The sequence below is a fragment of the Amblyomma maculatum genome, chromosome 3, assembly GCF_055883805.1.
Source record: "Amblyomma maculatum isolate TAMU_Amacu chromosome 3, ASM5588380v1, whole genome shotgun sequence".
Classification (NCBI taxonomy): Eukaryota; Metazoa; Arthropoda; class Arachnida; order Ixodida; family Ixodidae; genus Amblyomma; species Amblyomma maculatum.
Window position 1 is genome coordinate 11,868,619 of NC_139346.1, and position 23,449 is coordinate 11,892,067.

The window sequence follows — 23,449 nt, forward strand, 5'->3', positions numbered from 1 at the left end:
AAACAGTACTGGGTGTTGATTGGACTATGCTTTTCATTTTCTTGCGATTCCTCCACACTTTCAAATCACGCGTTTTTTATTGAAGCGTGTCTGTAGAAAGGTTGTGCTGACAACTTTTCATTTCATATACGTGGCATCTTTTTTCTCGGAAGCGTTTTCTTCGCGAATGGCCCGATAACACGCCAGCTGCAAATAAGGCTTTGGTTCCATCGCAAATAAATTGAAAAGTGCCTTTCACTCCCAGTAAATACTGTGCATCGTTGCTTAGTGAGTCTTTCGGGTGCTCGACACGCAGTTCGTGCGCCGTCTGTGGCGGACGCATTCCGTGGACCGGAAGCGCGTTTAACGCCGTTAAGCGAACGAGCGTGCCCCGATAGCCGCGCCCGATTCGGCGCTGCCTGAGTGACCGGCATTGAGTTCTCCCAAGGATGCGCCTCGCGTGGACACGTCGGTTTGTTTAGGCGGCCCCGCGACCCAGAGCGCGGCTGGGACTCCCGGGAGCGCTGACGTCACGGACTCGCGTGGGCTCAGTAGAGCCTGCTTCCCGCGCGCCGCATCTCGGCTTCAAACCCCGGCCGCTCGGGGGCGCGGCGCCGTGTGCGCTTTTATTGGCAAGTGGCGTTAATTGTGGTGGCGCATGCGCGTGGGCGCTCTGCGGCGGCAGTGCGCAGCCATGCCGGCATGGAGGCGGCTGCGTCGCTGAGCGGCCCATGGAGCGCAAGCGGTCCTCGCGCCGGCACCACCATGGGGCCGCCGCGGCTCCGCCCGAGAACCGCTGCAAGTCGTGCTGCCGGAAGTTCACCGCGTTTCTCTTCTCACACGTCGGCCTATGCGCGCTCGTGGTCGGCTACAGCATCCTGGGAGCATTCGCGTTCCGCGCACTCGAGGCGCCTTACGAAGTGGAGAAGGCGAGCCAGGTGATCGCCATGCGTCGCGACACCGTGGCGCGCCTGTGGGAGATCACCGACCGGCTCAACGTGCTCTACAAGGAGAACTGGACCGCGGCCGTGTCGCATGAGATCCTCGATTTTCAAGCGCGTCTCATCGCCGCCGTCAAGGACGGCTACGACGGAAAGGAGATCGGCGCCGGCGGTCAGCAGTGGTCCTTCTCGGGCGCCTTCCTCTACTCGCTCACCGTCATCACCACTATCGGTGAGAGTAAAGATGCGCGCCACGCATGCTCGGCTGGTATGGGGCCGACGAGGATTTGCTAACTGGCATTCAAATTTTAAGAGCGCCATATTGAGGAAAGATAAGGGATTAGATACAAGTGAAGGAGTCGAATTCTAGCAGCACTTCGGTAAGTACGTACGTACGTCTTTCCGAAATAGAGCGAAAGCATCGCGGCCCCCAGTAAAATAAATTGTCGATAAGAAAGGGCCGAGTTATGTGCCTCGCAGGGCTTGAATTTCGGGACAGCGACGTGTTTCATATGGGTTTCTTTAAACTAGGAAGAATGTCCATCTTGGAAGTCTATTCCTTGAATCGGCGCCTACTTCGAGGATACGTTGGAAGTAGGCAGCCGTCCTTGTGGTGTTTCAAGTTACACTAAGCTCTGAGGAAGAAGCGCTTTGCGAACCGAGTACAGATGGTTGTTTGTCTTGAATTGTCGGCTATTGACTGCCTTGCGTTTCAGCCGATGCCTTCGCAAAACAACTCACGCCGTTTAGGCCGGTGATGCTAATTGTACGCTCTGGCGTATGACGGTCAGCCGTATTTACAGTGTGGCACATATGCGATGACAACACGCATCGTACAACTGTCGTACAACTCTTGGATGTAGAGCCAAAACAGACACACGTAACTTGCGACTATTTTGTCACGGCGGATCGAAGTGAATGAATCTAAAGAGGAGGAACCAAAGCAGGCAGGCACGTGTCTATCTGAAAGCGCCCTTTGCTTGCTTAGTGATTGCTTACACAATCACTCCCTTTCTCATTGATATAGCATGCATCCAACAGTTCCCGGACCGTCTCATCTCTACTCCTGTTTGAGATTTTTGTTTCTTTCAGCTTTGCTTCGAACAAGTTCTTGTCGTTTCCCCCGCGGGCTGTACAGTGGTGAAGTAACGGGATTTTTCAAATCGCCTCTATGCTTTGCTAGGTGGTCATTAATACATGAACCAATCTGGCGGCTGTAAATTTTCCCGCATGTAAAAGGTATCTGATATATGGCACAGACCGCACACTTCACAAACGAATCTGCGTGCTTTAATTATATAGCTTTATTTATATTTATACTTTCTTTTATATTCTCGGGGTCAGTTTGCAACACATGGAAGAAAGTTTTTTGGGGCGGGAAACACCACAGGTATTTTGTACTTTGCTGCAACGTGCTTCAAATTATGAGCTACCTTATGGGTATAAGCTAGGGATCACGACTGGACTAATTTTTTGTTTTATAGCTTCTTCTCGAGTACTATTGCTTCAGCGGCTGCGGTTATAGTCAAAGTTGGATACCCGTTTCAGCTTTTGTGTAGGGTGGTGCCTTGTCGTGCCGACGGCGCTCTGCGGAGCAACGGTATCTAACGTTTGCGTCCCGTGCCCATGCTCTGCATATCGGGCTGATCATCGCTTCCTTCTCCGACTTGCGAGTACCTTTCTTATCGTTGGGGCCTGCACTTGTCAGACTGTGACAGTCACCAAGGCGTCGCGATGCTGCCGTGTTTCACGAGTGTAACGCGACGGCCAGGCAAGCAAGCGCGTTCCTGCATATGCCCCACCCCGGCGCCGTGGAGCAATTCAACTTCCGAAATCTGTACAGATGCCAAATACGGTGCCCTTTGTAGCTGATATCCCAGCGCAAAGACATGCCATCAACCAATACGCCTACAGCGCATGATGCATGGCTGTAACCATATACGGACAAGATTTGCCCGGCCGGGGTGGTGCAGTAGTAAGACGCCCGACTACTGTGCCGGAGTACCCGGGTTCGATCCCGACTTCAGCGGCTGCATTTCGACGGAGGCGAAACGAAGAGGCGTCCGTGTGCTGTGCGATGTCAGCGCACGTTAAAGATCCCCAGGTGATCGAAATTACTCCGTAGCCCTCCACTATGGCTCCCCTTTCTCTCTATCCACTTTCACTCCCACCTTCCTCCTTTCCGTTACGGCGCGGTTCAGGTGTCCACAGCTACAAGTGCGACAGATACTGCGCCTTTCCCTTCCTGTGAACCACTTTTATTATTATTGAAACAGACACCAAAAATCAAAGGATTTATTTCTCATACCCTTTGTCTAGTGCGCGTTTGAAACGCTCGATCATTTGCTGTCAGTTGCACTACTTCAGAGCCGAGCGATCACCCGACATCACTTTACTTGCTTGCCTAGCCGCTTGGTTTGTCGGCCGAAGTTGGATGGAATATAGGACCGGCCCCTTTGGAACGAGGTGGTAGCAGTAGCTATTATGCTCATTTTTCTCCCTATATCCTAATCACTGTTTTGATTAACTATACCATCATTCTATTTATTGAATTTTTGTTTCTACATTATTAACATGTCACTTTTCTGCTTTTAAGCCACCAATCTTCCAGTCGTTTTTTGCTAGCTTCCACCGCCTGTTTATTCACCCGGCCAATGGTATCTCTAAACCACAGACCTTCAGGAAGGGTGACTGCGCCTGCATCGACTTCTGGATGGATACCATTACGTTCGAGTATAATATGGTCAATTGTTTCACTGGAGTTTCCACATACAGCACATGCGTCATCTCCACTGTTAAATTTCTTTTTGTAGCTGCGTGTTCTAAGGCACCCTGATCTAGCTTCAAGGTCAAAAAACAGCGCGGCTACTTGGGACAAACAGAGAGGAGAATAACGGACAAACGCTGACAACTGAAGTTTATTCGAAAAAAGCACAGGTAATATACACTTTTTTTCTCAAGAACCAGGACGCATGCGCTCCCAAACAAGCATCAGTCTAATCTTCAAAAAGTAGGGCACTGCCTCTTGAGTTATCAAAGAAATCTTCCTTCCTGATCTGCATTTTCCACTTTCGGTATAATTCCACACTCTGTTTCTTTTCCATAGAATTTATCCAATTTTTACCTTCTGTGTTTTTCACCTGTTGCTTAATGCTCTTAATTTCTCCGTCCTTGTTACTAACATACTTAATAGTTAGTTTCCTAGTTCTTTTCCTCCATTGTGAATAAACGCTTTTTAAGTACAGGTATTTAAATACTTTAGCCGCCCATCTGTTACTGTCCAATTTCCTCAGGCGTTCCTCATATAATATTTTACTCTGACCTTCCCGTACTTCGAAAGATGCCCAGCCCATATCTCCCTGTACCGCCTCATTTGTAGTTTTGCCGTGGGCACCTAGTGCTAATCGTCCAATGGATCTCTGATTTGTTTCTAATGTCGACTGTACCACTGATTCTAGGCACAATACCGCATTTCCGAAAGTAAATCCGGGCACCATAATTCCTTTCCAAATACCCCTCAAAAGCTCATACCTGTTGTATCCCCACAATGCCTTCTGCTTCATTATCCCGGCATTTCTTTGGCCTTAAGTGATTGTTCATGCTTTCCATTGTATGCCAATCCATCATTTACCCATACCCCGAGATATTTATATTCTGCTACTCTGGGTATTTCATGGCCGTGTATTTTAAGACCCTGATCAGTTGAGCCATTGAAAATCATCAGACCAAACTTAAGTGCGCAAAAACTGAAGCCTAGAGTGTTCCCTTCGTCTCTCCGCAATACTTTAGAGTTTGCAATTTTTCCAGACTCTCAGCTAGCAGCACAATATCGTCTGCATATATCAATCCGGGGAGGCGCTGCTCTACCGCCTTGCCACCTAATCTATATGACAGGTTAAAACCTAGATTACTGTCTTGTATCTTCCGTTCCGGGTTTATCATATAAAACATGAACAGCAGCGGTGATAGAGGACAACCTTGTCTTAATCCTTTTATATCTTGACAGCTTCCGCACTTGTTATCCCTTCCCACGTAATTTCTACTTTGTTATCCCGGTGTATTTCCTGTAGGAACTCTGTTATCTCATAACCGATACCTTCTTCTTTTAATATGTTCCACAGGAGTTCCCTGCTTACGTTGTCGTATGCCCCGTTTATGTCCAGGAAGGCCAAATACAAAGGCTTATTTTCCACTCTAGATATTTCGACGCATTGGGTAAGCACGAACAGGCTATCTAAGCGCCTACCACTTCTAAAGCCGTTCTGAAGTTCTCCTAGTATATGTTATATGTTACATATCAGTATATGTTACATATCATTAGGCTTGCCCCGTTGGGGTTAGCAGGAAGAAGCTGCACAAGGATTTGTGTGACGTAGTTCTTCCCATACCAATGTACAGGGCCTTGTAACAGTGGAGGACCAGGACGCGACGTACTTAAGCGGGTGAAGGCGATGCAGGTGCCGTCAAATGCAAAAAACTTTCTTCTTTAAGTTACACACGGAAACACTGCCAGTAAAGAAGTTCTTGGAAGGGAAGAATTTATTTTTGCCTTGGGGTTCGCATTGTTTAATTTGTAAACAGCCAGAAACTGTAGACCACGTTTTCCTACATTGTTGGGAAGGGGTATGCTTTTAGGATATTTTACAAAGGACTTTAAAAAACGAATTTCCATTAGACTCGCATGGTATTAGGTACTTGCCAGTAGAGAATGAGGATGGGGGGCCTTTTGACCTTATTATGCTAATGGCCCTCCACTGTATTTAGCGCTCGAGAATGCCAGGATATCAATGCGATCCTGACGCACGGCCAGCACTGATCTATTTTCGGGAAGGCATGAATAGATATATTGAAATTCAGAAACTAGCTCCTGAAGCTCCCGAGTGGCTCGGAAGATTGGAGCCATTATAGTGTCCCTAAGAGAATTTTAGCATGACAACGCTACAACCCACCTGGACGATTGTTGTAGTAATAAATGGTCACTGTGCCCTGTAAGTGGTTTTGTGTATTGTGCCGAAGTCAGGCAATAAAGAAAAGCCGGGGTGGCGCAGTGGTTACTGCGCTCGACTACGGTTCCCAAGGACGCGGGACCGAATCCCGGCCTCGGCGGCCAATTTTCGATTGAGGCGGAAAGCAAGGCGCCTGTGTGCTGTGCGATGTCAGTGCACGTTAAAGAACCCCAGGTGGTCGAAATTTTCGGAGTCCTCCACTACGTATGGCGTCTCTCATAGCCTGAGGCGTTTGGAACGTTAAACTCCACAAACCAACATATCATTAGGCGCGGTACCTGGCGGCATGAAGCGTAAACACGAGCGGAAATTAGGCCGAGAACCCGCGCATGCGTACGGGACGCAGGTCGCGACGGCAGATGGCGCTGATTTGTTCCGCGGAGCACCGTCGGCGCGCTCTAGACCAAGCTGCTCACCGCCGCACATTATGACAGTTGAGCCCTCAGGTGGACTGCTTGTCATGCGCCTTTCTGAATGCACCAAATGGCTGTGCGTACAATATTCGCAGCACGTCTTCGAAAAGGTGCTCGCTTTCGTTATGTCTAAGGTGCCTAATATCACCTCTGAAGCAATCAGTTGTCTCCCCAACGCGGAAAAAAAGAAGAAACTACTGCAAATTTTATGTTGCAGTATAATTTCTGAGCGGTTACGACCGCTAAGAAATCTGTTTTCTTGTCACAACATAAATTTCTCCACTAGCACCAGAAATGGGTGTATTTCTAATAGAAATATACTACAGACCTACACAGCACAGAAATATCCTATAGGAAGAGTTACAAGAAAATCTGGCGTTAATACATAACTTCGTATTCAGATATGTGGCGCAAACAAACACAAACACAGGAGAAGATACACAACACACGCGCACACTACCAACTGTAAGAAGAACCGGAAAACACTTTCTCTTCTACACTCAGGCACGTCTCAACTTCCTCTTCTTCTTTCCCCTTGGCAAAGAAGAGGAAGTTGAGACGTGCCTGAATGTAGAAGAGGAAGTGTTTTCCGGTTCTTCTTACAGTTGGTAGTGTGCGCGTGTGTTGTGTATCTTCTCCTGTGTTTGTGTTTGTTTGCGCCACATATCTGAATACGATGATGCACCAATTAGCCCCTCAAGCCGTTATTTTAAGACATAACTATATACACAATACTTTGTCGTAGTATTGACATAGTTCTGTAGTTCTTTTTTATCCACTGGGGGCTGACAGTGATGTTTTTTTTTTCGGTCGCACTGGAGCTACCTGCCACTTGATCATATTTAAAGACTACGGGTGCAAAAACATGCGACGCTGTCCACGGGTGCCCCACATGAATTTCTCTTTCGATATGCTCCAGCTATAATAAGCAGATTACAGTTACGGACATGTAATTTGCACTAAACGTTGTAGTGTGCAGCAAAAAAGAACTCAAAATGTCTATCGCAATACAATGGTGAAGATAGTTTTTATCACTTGTTCGGTGGATTAATTGCAGATCAGTAAAAAACCGGGAGTGTCATGTGAAGTAGGCTATCCTGAGATCTTTGCAACGTTGGCGGAAAGAACCTTGGCAAAGTTGAAGGCGGCACCGGATTCTAGGAGGCAGAGATTCGAAAGATGGTTGTTTGCATACCGTATCTACACGGCGTCTCTAATCGACTAAAGAAGATCGCAGCGCGGCACAACTTGCAATTGTGTTCTCCGCCGACTATAAATTTCGAAAAGTGTGCGCTTTAGTGCATAAGAAACTGGAGCCAGCTTCGTCCAGCAGGTACAATGTGTCACACGCAGACAAATTCACGGTCTGGAAAAAAAAAAAAAAAGCGTCGTGTACCGGGTTTCATTGGCACGCGGAAGGATTTTTATGGTACAGCCGGCAGGTGCATTAATATCAGACTGAAAGAGCAGGAAAATTCCCTTGCTGTGAAAAAAATCCCCTTCTCCTCACCTCCTGCAGCACTGCCGTGAATGCAAAGATCTTAAAGATGAGCGAAGTGGAGTTCTGGGCCAGACATGATTTAAAGGCAGGCTTAGCTAGCGCGATGAGAACAAGGGAGGCACACGGGACAAGCTCAAATTGGAAGCGAAGAAATTGTACGAGGAAATATGTGGATGCTCAACTATCTGCTGAATTTGGATGAAGGGAATAGATTAACCAATCTGAACGCAAGATAATCTGGGGCCACCCGAAGACAGACAAAACAGAAAAATACGAAACAAAGCTTCCTTTTTCAGCATAACAGCCGACGTTTCACTTATGAACAAACTATGAATAAATGATGCCACAAGAAGCTCTCTTGCCAGCTGTCCTTTAGAAGGGCCAAGAAATTTTGTTTTTCCTAAAAGTGGATGTCATTTGCAGCTCAAACAATGTTAGGCAGGTTGTTAAATTGCGATGATTTAAAGGATGCAGCGTGTTCTCTTGAGCGCTCATTAAGACATCAACCAGTCTGGCCAATATAGATGCGGCCACACCTACTTTGATTAACACCTCTTCTTGAGCTAAATGGTGAATACTTGAATTGATGAAAAAATTGCGCCGAACCATGCACATCACAAGAGGACGAGACACAGGTGCTTTTTTTACAACTAAATTTTATTGAAACCACAAGGTACCTTATATGAGGCGAAGTTTCAAGGGGAAAGAAGGGTGAAAAGAAAGAGAGCGTCTGTGTCTTGTTTCTTGTGGTGGGCATGGTTCGGCGCAATTTTCTCACCAATTCAAGCAGCTAATTTTCAAGCAACGAACTTGTATGTTTGACGCTACAGGCTGGTTGCTTATGGCTTTGGCTCACCAGTGCGCAGAGACAGTTTCCGAGAAGACGCACCAAACTTTCTGTGTTACGCTGTTAACGTATTTCTTTTTCTGTCTATCATCTTTCATGCTTCCGTAGCTGCTTAAGCACGCCTTCGGCGACAGCCGTTAGCACAAAAACAGGCTAGCCAGGATCTTTAAAGCGTTCGGCCAGAATTGCGAAACTCGATTCCACTTGGTGAAAGCACGATTCGGACAGCGCGGATCTATCTGATCATTGTTTGCCTGATTTGCACTACGATCCATTACTGAAGCAACAACCAGATAAGCAGGGATATTTTTGAAGCTGACACGTGTTTGGCAAAACCGTCCGTTGCGTTACAAGGAAATGAGATAGCCAAAAACGAAATCCTGGACGTTTTTGTTTTTTGCGAGTTTCACCGCATATATTTCCTGTGTTTTAGTAGATGACTCATTGTTAGACAGCGCCTGGGTCGTCCTCTCTTTTCTCGATCCTCGTATTTTGAAGCGAAAGCTTCACTACCGTGTCAGACCGCAGCTTCGCGTGGCTCCACATAGCCTAGTGCTGCGCATGCGCGTGACATCACAGACAAGGCCAGCCCCCTTGCCAAGCTCTGCCAGCGTTGCCTAGCAACGCTTAAGCGACTTGTGGTTAAAAATAAAATTGATCTCCATCGGGAATCGAACCTCCATCCCCTTCAACCGATTCTTTCTTTATGGCCTGGTCATATTGCATTTCACGGACGCTATTTATACACTGTTTGCTTATGGCACACTCACTGCAGCTTTCCCGAAAATAAATTCTGTCTTTATCACAATGGCAACCCGCCATTCTTGAACGCCATACACAGTGAAGGCCTATGAGCATATATAAATCAATCCTCACTTTCTACGCATAAGTACCGTGACTGTTACAACTTACAAGTACGCGCATTGCGCGTTCCGTGCTTCCATGAACCACAGACGGACGCTCGAAGCGGAAATGCGTTTATTCAGGCCGAACAACCCGCTTATATAGCCTGACCGGGAGAGGGGGAAGGCATTCTGGCTGGCGTTCGCCAACGTTTTACAACAGTGACCAGTCGATATACGAAGCGGGCAGTGGCTTGACGCGCAATTAGCAACTGACGCGTAATTTGAAAGTACCAAAGGATAAAATAGGTAATTAAGTCAGTCAATTAGGCTGCCGTCAAGGATGTGACGTCACGCAACTGGAAGTAGAGCCGAAAAAAGGCACAGGAAGGGATTGGCGCCCAATTTGAAAGTACCAAAGACTAAAATCGGTAAATGAGAAGAGTATTAAGAAACTAGAAGCAAGCACGAGCAACCAACAGCAGCATCCGTTCTTTCGCATTACTCCAATGCAGATTCTCAAGTACTCTTTTTTTTTTTTTTTGCGCTTTCCACAATATGAATTACTTTCAACTCGCCCAATATAGCGGCCCGCTGGGTTGACGCAGTGGTTACGGCGCTCGACGACTGTTCCCAAGGACGCGGGATCGAATCCCGGCCTCGGTGACCGCTATTCGATGGGGGCGAAAAGCAAGGTGTCCGTGTGCTGTGCGATGTCAGGGCACGTTAAATAACCCCATGTAGTCGAAATTTCCGAAGTCCTCCACTACGGCGTCTCTTATAGCCTGAGTCGCTTTGGGACGTTCATCTTCATCATCAGCCTGACTATACCTACTGCAGGGCGAAGGCCTCTCCCATATTTCTCCACTTGACCCGGTTCTGTGCTAGCTGCATCCACTTGACCCCTGCGAACTTCTTAACGTCATCCGCCCACTTAACTTTCTACCGCCCCCTGCTACGCTTTCCTTCCCTTGGAATCCAGTTGGTTACCCTAAGCGACCATCGGTTATCCTTTCGTCGCACTACATGTCCTGCCAAAGTCCAATCATTATTGTTAATTTCCGCTAGAAAGTCGGTAACTTGAGTTATTTCTCTGACTCACTCTGCACGCTTCCTATCTCTTAATGTTACCCCTACCATGTTTCGTTCCATAGCCCTCTGGGTTGTCCTCAACTTAAGTAGAACTCTCTTGGTTAGCCTCCACTTTTCAGCCCCTTAGGTGAGTACAGGCAAGATGCAACTGTTGTATACTTTCCTCTTGAGCGATACCGGTAAGCTGCTAGTCATAATCTGCGAGTGCTTGCCAAATGCGCTCCATCCCAATCTTATTCTTCTTGTTATTTCCTTTTCATGGTCCGGATCTGCGGTTACTACCTGTCCTAAGCAGACATATTCGCCTACTACTTCCAGTACTTCGCTACCTAATGTAAACTGCTGTTCCTTCCCGAGGCTGTTGAACATTACCTTAGTCTTCTGCATATTGATTTTCAAGCCTACCTTTCTACATTTCCTGTCTAGGTCATCAATCATTATTTGCACTTCATCCTCCGAGTTGCTTAGCAAGGCAATGCCATCAGCAAATCGCAGATTACTGAAGTATTCTCCATCTACCCTTATCCGTAACTGCTCCCATTCCAAGTCTCTGAATACTTCCTCTAAACAAGCTGTGAATAGTACTGGGGAGATTGTGTCGCCTTGCCTAACTCCTTTCTTTGTGGGAATTTTGTTACTTTCTTTACGCAGAACTATGGTTGCTGTGCAGCCACTATATATATCTTCCGGCTCTTTCACGTACGGCTCTTCTACCCCCTGATTTCGCAGGTTTCGACTGAGTCAAATGCTTTTTCGTAATCAATCAATGCTATGTAGAAGGGCTGGTTATATTCTGAGCATTTTTCTATCACCTGGTTGATGGTATGGATATGATCGATAGTAGAGTGCCGTTTCCGAAAACCTGCTTGATCCTTTGTTTCATTGCTGTCTAAGGTTGTCCTGATTCTATTAGCGATTTCCTTAGTAAATACCTTATACGTAACAGACAGTAAGCTGATTGGTCTGTAATTTTTAAAGTCCTTAGTGTCCCCGTTCTCATGAATGAGGATAATGTTTGCATTCTTCCATGGTTCCGGTACCGTCGATGACACCAGGGACTGCGTATACAAGGTGGCCAGTATTTCTAGCACGATATCTCCCCCCCCCCCCCCCCCGTCTTTTAACAAATCTGTAGTTATCTGATCTTCTGCAGCTGATTTCCCCCTTTTCATAGTTTCTAATGCTTTGTTGACCTCGTCCTTGGTCACTGGTGGAACGTCTGACTGTTTTTCCCTAAAGCCAATCTCATTACGGTCCTAAGTACTTTGGCTACTGTAGAGATCTGTATAGAACTCCTCGGCTACTTTGACTATCTTCTCCGTATTAGTGATGACGTTGCCCGCCTTGTCCCTTGTCGCATACGTCTGGTTTTTACCTATTCCCAATTTCTTATTTACTGCTTTAAGTCTTCCCCCATTCTTTACAGCATGCTCACTTTTAACCATGTTATACTTCCTTATATCGGCCACCTTGCGCTTATTGATTAGCTTTGATATCTCGACCAATAATATCTGGTCGGTTGGATTGGACGCTTTCATACTCCGGCGTTTCTTAATCAAATCTTTCGTCTCTTTAGACAGCTTCCCGGTATCCTCTCTAACTATCCTACAGCCTACTTCTACAGCGCACTCAGTAATGCTATCTCTGAAGTTATTGTTCATTGCTTTTAGGCTAATGTCCTCGTCCTCGGTTAGAGCTGAATATCTGTTCTGTAGCGAGATCCTGAACTCTTATGCCCTACCCCTCACCGCTAATTCGTTGATGGGTTTCTTTCTTACTAATCTATTGCGTTCCTTCTTCAGATTTAGGCTAATTCGGGACCTCAACATCCTGTGGTCACTGCATCGCACTTTCCCGATTACCACTACATCTTGCATAATAGCGGGGAGGGGGGGGGGGGGGGGGTATGAAGCCAATTTCATTTTTAATCTCCCCATTAGAACTTTTCTATGTCCATTTCCGGGGTCTTCCGTTTGCTGAAGAAAGTATTCACGATTCTTAAGTTATTGCGCTCTGCAAACTCAACTAGTAACTCCCCCCTGCTATTTCTAGAACCAATGCCATAGTAACCTACTGCCTGCTCTCCTGCCTGCTTTTTCCCTACCTTGGCATTAAAGTCGCCCATTAGTACAGTATACTGCGTCTTTACCTTTCGCATTGCTGATTCTACATCTTCATAGAAGCTTTCAATTGCCTGGTCATCATAACTACATATAGGTGCATATATATAGGCCTGTACAACCTTCAGTTTATACCGCTTATTGTGTCTCCTTGCCTAACCCCTTTCTTTATGGGAATTTTGTTACTTTCTTTATGCAGAACTATGGTTTCTGTGCAACCACTGTATACATCTTCCGGCACTTTCACGTACTGCTCGTCTATCCCCTGATTTCGCAATGCCTGCATCACCGCCGATGTTTCAACTGAGTCAAACGAATGCTATATTACCCGCTATGTACTTATTGACAAGGAATCCTACTCTTAGTTGTCGCCTCTCCGGTAAGCCTTGATAACACAGTATATGCCCATCCTTCAGTACAGTATATGCCTCATTCGGCCTCCTAACCTCACTAAGCCCTATGACATCCCATTTCATGCCCTCTAGTTCCTCTAACAGCACTGCTAAACTAGCTTCACTCGCTAGGGTTCTAGCGTTAAACGTTGCCAGGGTCAGCTAACCCCCCACAAACCAAACCGAACCCAATATCGTGGTGATGAGCTGGAATCGCTGCTACAAATAAGGGTAATATTTTTTCCCAGCAGCACATATGAAGCGTTTGGGTCTGGAAGCCGTACTGATTGCGCCGCCAAGCAACAGTTTTCTTTGTGCAAATTCAGCCCGTGGTGCCCACGTATGACTGCCGCCGAAACAGTGCATACGGCAGAAGCTTCTCAAGAATGAGCAACGCCCGCTACTGCGCATGCGCGAGTCGGGCAGCTGCGACTCTCCCATAGGCGAGTCGTAGCAACCACCTGTAGCTCTCATCATTTAAGAAAATGTGGCAAATTGGAAACTGCAGCCACCTCCGCCCAAGTGATTACGCTCAGAGAAGCAGACAAAAGGATCATGAATAAGAACGTTGCTTGAAAGCGGGTTCGTGCTCAGGTGTGCAAAGTAGGAAAGCCCTGGGGTGTTAATCAGGCCAGGGCTGTTCGTACTGAGCCGCGAAAAAGATATATGCTGAGGAATTACCAGCTGATGAGATGCCCTATGCGCTGTTGATATAGTTATTGTCTTAACCGATAGTCCTAGTTAGCAGTGTTATAGGTAGCATAGGGCTACAGAAGCCACCGTTGTTAAAGCATAGTACTACTTACTAATGAGAGATAGCAATACTACGAGTAGTGCGTATTATTAGCGGTTACTAGTAGTATGCGTTTGGTTAAGCAAAGTGTGCAATTTGTCTGTCCAGTCCAATGTGATAATGCAGTGGCACATAGCCTCTTAACCATAGCGCTAAACGAACGCTCACCGTACGCTGCTTTATTGGTTTAAAATTTCCATCCGGTCCCAAAAATTGGGGAGAATGAAAAAAGGAGAAGCGTTTTAGCGAGCAAAATTTATTTCGCGTATTAGGTTCTGCATTATGAAGCTATCGAAGGCAAGGCGGGACTCTCAGTGAAGTCACTCGACCGAGGTGGCTGCACCGAAACATGCATGGTTATCACAACTACCGACAAACATGATCGGGGTCCACACAACAGCCGAGTGGAAATGATGACGTGAATTCGCCTCTGGGATTTCCGACGTATACCTTCTCTACGCCGGCTGCAACTTCCCTGTGAGTTCAAGACAGCAGACCAATCGATTGATGGAAGAACAAAATGAGCCGCAGGTGTTTTCAGCGAATTGCCTCGTCTGTGCCAGGGGGTTGTCTATCATTAAGGCAGACGCCACGTCGGCCATCCCTTAAACACACGCATCAATGGACTTATGCTAGGAGCACCTAAGACCTGCTGGAGGACTGAAGAAATACATAAACAAATGGATTCCAACGGCCAATCAGTGGCATCATAAGATATCTGAACAAAAAGAAACGCCAAAAGCTAAGCGGACAAACATAAACGTTGCAAGAAGCCTGCGATCAAAATACTGGAGAAGCAAGATATTTTTCTTTTTATTTTGACATGTCAACGTTCTGAAAACCAAGAAATATGGTAAGTCATTTCTCCTGAGCAAAAATGTCGGTTTTACGACTAAAAATATCAGCTCAATTGATCGAGTTGTCATGTGCCATCGGTTTAACTCGTTTTTCTGCAGCATTTTTCAAGACGAAAAGCCTTTGTCAGTTTTTGAACCTTTTTCTATCACTGAATGGACATTGCCTAATGCTGAAACATGTTCTGACGGCATAGAGAGGACTATTGAACGCCTGCCTACATTTTCAAGGTCAAGCCGTGATGAAATTACGACAAAACCACTAAATATCAGGAACCATTATACATCGCGTAGCATGGCACTCATCTTCAACAATCGCTTGACACGGCTGAAATTCTTAATGATTGAAAGATTGCTCACGTTTTACCCATATTTAACCGAGATCTTATTAACTTTATTCAAACATACTGCAAGCCCTTTCGAGGCCCACGCAGGAGTGCTCGCCTCAACGGAAAAAAAAGAAAACATGCATAAACTGAAAGTTGTTCTCAAATCCAGGCACAATACAATTTCTTGGATATAATTAACAAACAGTACCGCATCTTCAGGCAATGTATTCCAATAGGAAATGGCATGAGGAAATAGGGAGTACTTGTGATGATCGAGTCTTTTACTGTGATCCATTCTAGATGAGTTTGAAAGGAGGGTGAATTGTAAATTTATCATTCTGAACTGTCGGAACAAAAACTCTAATGTTGAAATTCTTCGCTATGACAGGGTATGTAGTACGTTTGCTGAAGTTATTAGACTCGTAGCAATTCTTTGGCGGAAATACACTGGGTGTACAAACCTTACGTCTAGTTTCTGGATGCGCTTACTTTGCTGGTTAGACTTTTTTGATGGAGCCTCCAGATTACATCCGCACATTCTAGGTTGAGTCTGATAAGGCATTGAATTTATTGTGGACCGGTGTGCTACTCAGCTTTCTCCTTGAGTAATCTAATTTACCTTCAGCTTTAGTCAAATTGATTTGATGCAGGGTTTTCAATGAAGGTTATATGTTAGAATTAGTCCCAGATAATTCACCTGATCATATTTTTATGCTGTGTGCCACCACGTGTTTAGGTAAATTTTCAAGGCTGGTTATGTTTAGTGAATGTGATGCTTTTGGTCTTCCTGTCGTGTTTAGTTGCATTCCTAAAGTCATACACCAAGCGTGGATTGATTGTAATCAATTGTAAAGGAGAATTTGATGTTGAAATGTATAGGGCACAATCGTATGCAAAAAGGCGAAACCGGACTACACAAATCAGGAATAAAATAGACGTGTTCACCTATTTTCGCACATATTTTTCTGCTCCGTATAGATAGCAGGAAATCTATGGCACAACATTAATTTTGTTGGAAGGTCATCGTTAGGAACAACATCGAGCGTTTTAGAAATGGCAGTCTTCATGGATTGTAATACTTGTTAATGATATTGGACGATAGTTATTCAGTTCTGTTTTACAACTCAATTTGTGCATAAGGATTATTTTGGCCACTCTTCTGGTATCTTAAATTTCTGTTTTGTGTAAATTGTATTAGACATCCATTCAGTGTATCGAATTTATTATGTCTCTGAGGTGTAATCAGGACCCGGAAAATTTTATGTGCCAAGCTTTCGAAAAAGAGAATGGATTCCAGCTTCAGTTATGTTTAGTTCTGTTATGAGTGTTTTAATTGTGTAAGCGGGTAGTGAAGAGGGCGAGGCTATTCTAAAGAAGACGGTTTGGTTTGTGGGGTTTAACGTCCCAAAGCAACTCAGGCTATGAGAGACGCCGTAGTGGAGGACTCCGGAAATTTCGACCACCTGTGTTCTTTAACGTGCACTGACATCGCGCAGCACACGGGCACCTTTCTTTTCGCCTCCATCCAAAAGCGGCCGTCGAGGCCGGGATTCGATCCCGAGCCCTTGGAAACACTAGTCGAGCGCCGTAACCACTGAGCCACCCCGGCGGGGTAGGACTGAAATAACATTTTGAGTTCATTTGCAATATCATCAGGTTCATTTATGGTTTCGGCGAAATATGTACTGATGGAAACGGCTAACTGATCTTTGGAGAAGTACTACCAAAATTAATCAGGATTGTATGGCAGCGTCAAATAAAAGAAACGAGCTTTTCCTTCTGTAAACAGCTGACATGATTTTCAATGTTATTCTTGCTTCAATTTTTCGCCGCCGTTTTATTTTTCTTTTAAGTTTAATTATCCCGTGCGTTATCCGCGGGTACTCCCTTGTTTAAGTTGGTAGACTGCGTAAGAGAGCTTCTCATAATGAAGAGTGTCGGAAACACAGAGAAGACAACACATGTTGTCTTCTTCGTGTTGTCTGTTTCCAAGCGCTGCACTCTTCATGCCTTGTTTAAATGTTTTCCTGCCTGAGCGGCACGAATCTCTTTTAGCAAGTATGTACAATGCTTTAAACATCCTTGAATGTGCTTGTGCTGAATTCGGAAAAACTATACTCGAACGTGATTAAAATGGCAGTGTCATATCATGGGAAATATTAGCATTGTCTTGTTTTACATGCGACTGATAGGGGGCATGATGGCAGATTGTGGTCAGATATGCTGTCTTCGTTACGAACACCTTGGAAGCGTATTGCTAACAAAGGTGAGGAGGAAGTCGACAGAACAAGGATATTATCGGCAACCAGCTGATATAAGGAAAACCAAAGTGCAGTAGATAAAAGCGATTTCACGCTTTGGGCATTTTTTTTATTACATTGAAACGTCCGCCCAATTTGTACAGGCGCGGTCAAAAATACGCGGCCCGCGGCTCCGATCGGCGGAGCGGCTGCGAGCCGCTTCGCGGCGCTTGCGCCAGTGCTGCGAGGGTATGCACTGTGACGACAGATTTCTCCCTCGCTCTCGAGCGTACACATTACACAGTTGATAAAGTTCAAGTGCGACGTTCACCTATTTCGCAGTTGAACGTCGCACTTGAACTTTATCAGCCATGTGATGTGTCCGCTCGAGCGCAAGGGAGAAATCTTTCGTCACAGTGCATACCCTCGCAGCACTGGCGCGAGCGCCGCGAAGCGGCTCGCAGCCGCTCCGCCGATCGGAGCCGTGGGCCGCGTATTTTTGACCGCGCCTGTACTTGGCAGAATAAAGTCCCCTGATACAATCAACTTGGATCTTGAGTAAATGTGCAGAGACAGATAATCGTGATTTTTTGTTTTAATAGGCTGGAGGGGCGTCGATTCCAACAGTATGCATTCGTAAACTTCTTCATACACATTTCAACACGTGAGCATTTTAAGTTATCTTTATTAGCTAAACTACACCCCTCGTGATCCTCTATCTTTACGTAGCAATTTATATGTTGCTGGGGCAATTTCGGAATCGTGTACCGCTGCATGTAACCATTATTCGTGCTCCTCTATCTTTACGTAGCAATTTATATGTTGCTGGGGCAATTTCGGAATCGTGTACCGCTGCATGTAACCATTATAATTGTAATGTGAAGAGGATGTGACAGAATTATCTGCTCGAGGTGACTTAATTTATTTACTACGCTTCTAGCACTCAACGATAAAATTCTTAGCATTTGGTTATAGCTAATCAGCTATGATTGCTGTTCGAAATTGCTAGTTCTTGGAATTTCGACCCTGGTTTGTTTAGTTTCTTCCCAAACGAAACCCCTTCCTTTAATTTTTAGCTTGTCAAAGGAAAGCGATACCTTCGCCCTCTCGCGTTCTAATGAGCGCCATAGGTTAGTCGCTTTTTTTTGAGAAAGTTTCAGATATGCGCCCTTTAGTTTGAAACAGCATGACATAATATCCGTTTTCTATGCAAAATTGACTGGACGTGGTGTTTTGCTCTTACCTATCCTGTGAATTCTTTCAGCTGATTTCACTTTCTGATTCTGAGGACGGCGCGAAAGCGACGAAGACAAAGAAGGAACACGACAGGACAGGCGCCAACTTTAAACTGAGGTTTAAACACGTCAGAGGAAACGATCGCTTCAGTTCCCACTACTGAACAAGAGGGTCCAAACCTTAGACCTTAGCAGCTCGCTCCCGAGGAGACTGGGGAGCACTTCAGAGTAATCAGCGCCTTGGGAAACTAGAGGCAGTAACAAATCAACGTTTTGAAAACTTTGAAACTGTAACAAACCACCGCTTTGAAAAGCTACAAGTAATACTTGAGTCCATAATAACCATGCAAAACGAGTTTAACCCAAAATTCGCCATTATAGACATCCTGTAGGATACTCTTCTAAGAATTCCCCAAAAAGTTCAGGGCCAAACACCAAAGCTACAGCAGCATCCCGCCTAATAATATAAGGGTATGGCAGTGTAACTGCCGATCGTTTCTCAAAACGAAAGCCGAGTTATTTATTCACGTGCAAAAGACAGAGAAAAGGCCAGATATTATCGCACTACAAGAACGCAGGTGCGATCGACCGAAGCTGCCTGGTTATAGGGTCTTGAAACCGCCCCACATTCAAAAGGACCCGTATACCGCCACGATAGTCCACGAAAACGTGGATCTGGACTGCATACTACTAGAAATTATCCCTTCGAAAAGTAGCAAGGCGCCTTTATTCGTGCTTAAGCTATACAGTAACCCAAGAGTCCGCAAATTCCGATAGTCATCATTCAGACCCTTGACATAATCGTGGTGGGAGACTTCAACGCTCCCCATGCAGAATGGGGGCACACAGCTCATTAATGAACCTCCTCCAGCAACGAGGTTTCACACAATATACGGATCCCCTACAGCCAACTAGAATATAAACAGCGTCAACAGAGACACGTGCCCGGACATTACGGCGGGAAAAAATCTACCGAATGTTGAATGGCCCAATACTAGGCAAAATTTAGGAAGTGACTACTACATAATCGAATAGGAAATTGCGATTGGAAATTTCGAAGGTCGACCTAGAAAGCATAAGATCACAGATTGGGACAAATTAAGAGAACATAGAAATAACTACGATTCGGATTATATTAGTGACATCTAAGAATGGACATCCAATCATCTAAAGGACGTAGGTACAGTCACGACAGAAATAGAAAATGAGCTCGAGGTCAGGAACACTTCCAATCGCTTACTCCACATGTGGGAAGCGAGGTGTAAAAAAGATGGGCTACACAAAAGCACAACAAAAGATTTAGGGTCAAAATAGCCAACCTAAACAAGAAAATTAAATGTCACGCTTCCCAATTGGTGGTTCAGCATCAAATATGCGACGACTTTAATGGCAACATCGGTAAGCGAGATGCGTGGAATTTATTGCGACATCTTCCGGATCCAGCAAAGGAGTTAAGAAGCAGGAAATCCAAAGGATTCTTCACGTTAATGACCTCACGAACGAGGAAATCATTGATGCTCTTAAGACTCGTTATTTCAACACCTCTCGTAACAGAGAACCCCTGCAGGAATATAAAGGCAATCCGAACATCTACTCCGATATAACGGAGGCAGAAGTCCGAGCAGCAATTCCTAAAATCCGCAGTCCCTCGGCACCCGGCGCGGATGGGATAATAAATAGTATGCTGACAAACTTAGATCAAAAATCCATGTTCGCTAACGAATGTTGGAATAAAGGATCATAATCGGAAACGTGGAAGCACGCCAAGGTAACTTGTATTCCGAAACAAGGGAAAACATTTTCAATACGAAACCTGAGACTGATATCACCCACCTCGTGCCTAGGTAAATTATTGGAACACGTAGCCTTGACAAGGCTTCAGTCATACATCGACGAGTGGGATCTGTACCCTCACACTATGTTCGGATTCAGACCCTTTTTGTCTACACAAGACACAATGTTAAGGAATAAGCATGAAATATTGGCACCTGAGATGAATAATAGGCTAAGAGCCATATTAAAGCTCCACCTCACAAAAGCTTTCGATAACGTGCTATCATGCACGGGTGCCCTATCCAACCTGCAGGTGGCCATCAGGATGTATATTACATCAAGGCTTTCTTAACAGGTAGGACAGCAGAAATTCAGTTAGGATCTATTCATTCCAACCAATTCCCACTAGGAGACAGGGGCACAATTCAAGGCTCAGTACTGTCCCCATTTCTCTTTAATATCACTTTAAGAAACTTGGCACATAAATTAGAACAAATTCCAGATCTAGAACACTCTTTCTATGCCGACGATATTACTCTATGGACAATCAAGGGTCACGCCGGCACAACTGAGGACACGCTGCAGCAAGCAGCAGATGCGGTAGTGGAGGAGACGAACAAAAGTGTCTTCGAATGCTCATCTCATGAATCGGAACCTTTTTAAACCAAAACGACATACAAAAACATGAACATTAATATACACATCGATGGCTTCATCATTCCGAGCGTACAAACGTTACTACGCATACTGGGGATGCGTAATCAAATGGCAAAAACACCGGTTTAATCCAAAACCTACGAACGATAAATAACCAAACGTATCGCCTTATACGGAAGATATAAAGCAAATGATGTGGAATGAAAGAAAAGGAGACGGAAAACTTGTGCAGGCCTTCGTTCTCGGCCGCATTATATACTCCACGACCTACTTATTCCTAAAGGCCAATGAAAGAGAACCGATCGACTCCATTATTCGGCAGTCCTTTAAAACGGCACTCAGTCTTCCTATTAGTACGGCTGCTGAACAACTCATGCAACTCATCCAATGATCAGTTCAGTCGTGTCCGACTCTTCGTGACCCTATAGAACATATCGCGCCACGCTTTCCGGTCTCTCACTATCTTTCTAACATCACATAACTTCATCTGCAGCGCCTCGAGGATGCCATCTAACCATCGCGTTCGCTGCCTACCCCTTCTCCGGTGACCCTCAACCTTCAGTTCAGTTCAGTCGTTCAGTCGTGTCCGACTCTTCGTGACCCTATGGACCATGTCACTCCACGCTTTCCGGTCTCTCACTATCTTCCTAACATCACATAACTTCATCTGCAGTGCCTCGAGAATGCCATCTAACCATCGCGTTCGCTGCCTACCCCTTCTCCGGCGACCCTCAACCTTTCCCAACATCAAATCTTTCTCCAGCGACTCCTCTCTTCTCATCAGATGACCAAAGTAGCTGAGCTTTAACTTTAGAATTTGACCCTCCAATGAGCAGTCAGGGTTTATGGCCGACAATATCGACTGATTTGATCTTCTGGCAGTCCAAGGAACTCTCAAGAGTCTTCGCCAGCACCACAATTCAAACGCGTCAATTTTTCGGCGGTCAGCCTTTTTCACAGTCCAACTCTCGCATCCATACATCACAACTGGGAAGACCATAGCACGAGTTATACGGATCTTGGTTGGCAGACTAATGTCTGTGCTCTTTACTAGGCGGTCAAGGCTGACCATTGCTCTCTTTCCCAGAAGCAGGCGCCTCCTAATTTCATGGCTGCAGTCTCCTTCCGAGGTAATCTTGGAGCCCAAGAACAGAAAATCTGTCACAGCTTCCACTTCTTGTCCATTGATGCTCCAGGACTTGATAGGGCAAGACGCCATGATCTTTGTCTTTTTAATGTTCAGTTTAAGCCCAAACTTCTCACTCTCTTCTTGTACGCGCATCAGAAGCCTCTTGAGTTCCACTTCACTTTCTGTCATTAAAGTGGTGTCATCCGCATATCTAAGGTTGTTGAAACGTTTTCCAGCAATCTTCACTCCAGCTGAAGACTCGTCCAGACCGGCCTTCCTCATGATGCACTCTGCATATAGGTTAAAAGGCAGGGCGACAGTATGCAGCCTTGCCTCACTCCTTTCTCAATCGGAAACCAATCGGTAAGACCATGCCCAGTTCTGACTGTGGCCTCTTGCCCTTCATACAGGTTCCTGAGGAGACAGATGAGGTGAATTGGAACTCCCATCTCTTGGAGAGCTTGCCACAATCTGCTGTGATCTACGCAGTCAAACCCTCAACCTTTCCCAACATCAAATCTTTCTCCAGCGACTCCTCTCTTCTCATCAGATGACCAAAGTAGCTGAGCTTTAACTTTAACATGTGACCCTCCAATGAGCAGTCAGGGTTTATGGTCGACAATATCGACTGAGTTGATCTTCTGGCAGTCCAATGAATACATAATAGACTAGAACAAATGACCGAAGCGCACCTCACGGCGTAGTACGAGCGGCTGATCATAACATCGACTGGAAGACAGGTACTGCAAAAGACCGGCATACACTACAAGGGTAGACACTCCCAGGTAACGTCTGTTCCTCATTCTATACACAAAATACTGGAAGTCCCTCCACTACCTAAAACATGCACACTGGGAGCGAGGTGGTGCACCAGTATGACCGAGGTTTCGTCGTAGACCGGGAGGGTCGTTACCCCGAACTAAGATCGGCTCGCGAGAGAGACCCTACTTACAGAAAAATAACGAATTTGGGACAAAAAAAAAGACTGAAATATCCAGAACCCCACCCAACACTCAGCAAATTAAAACAAACACTACTCAGAAATTAGCGCAATGGTATCCAGGCGAGTATAACCCCTCATGTTCCCTTTGCGGTGATCAGAGGGCAAGAACACGTCGTGCTTAAATGTGAAAACATGCAACCGCCGGAGGGCCTGCAGATTACCAATTCGGAACAGCTCTGATTCAGGCCGGCAACACACCATCCTGGCTAAGGAGGTCGACGAGCGCCATCCAGTGACCCCTGGGGCGGCTTGAGGTCCTCCCACGAGCAAAGAACACTTCTCAATAAAGTTTTCTCCTCCTCG

At 45.7% G+C, this 23,449-nt stretch overlaps 1 protein-coding gene across 1 annotated transcript in view; it reads left to right on the forward strand.

Annotated features, from left to right (window-relative positions):
* The first annotated feature begins 676 nt into the window (after positions 1–676).
* Positions 677–23,449, forward strand: part of LOC146194235 (TWiK family of potassium channels protein 7-like) — a 230,266-nt gene continuing 207,493 nt past the window's right edge. Inside the window, exon 1 of the mRNA XM_084597303.1 lies at positions 677–1,152. Coding sequence (XP_084453429.1) covers positions 711–1,152 — 442 coding nt within the window. The 5' untranslated portion in view covers positions 677–710. The remainder of the gene's footprint in view (positions 1,153–23,449) is intronic.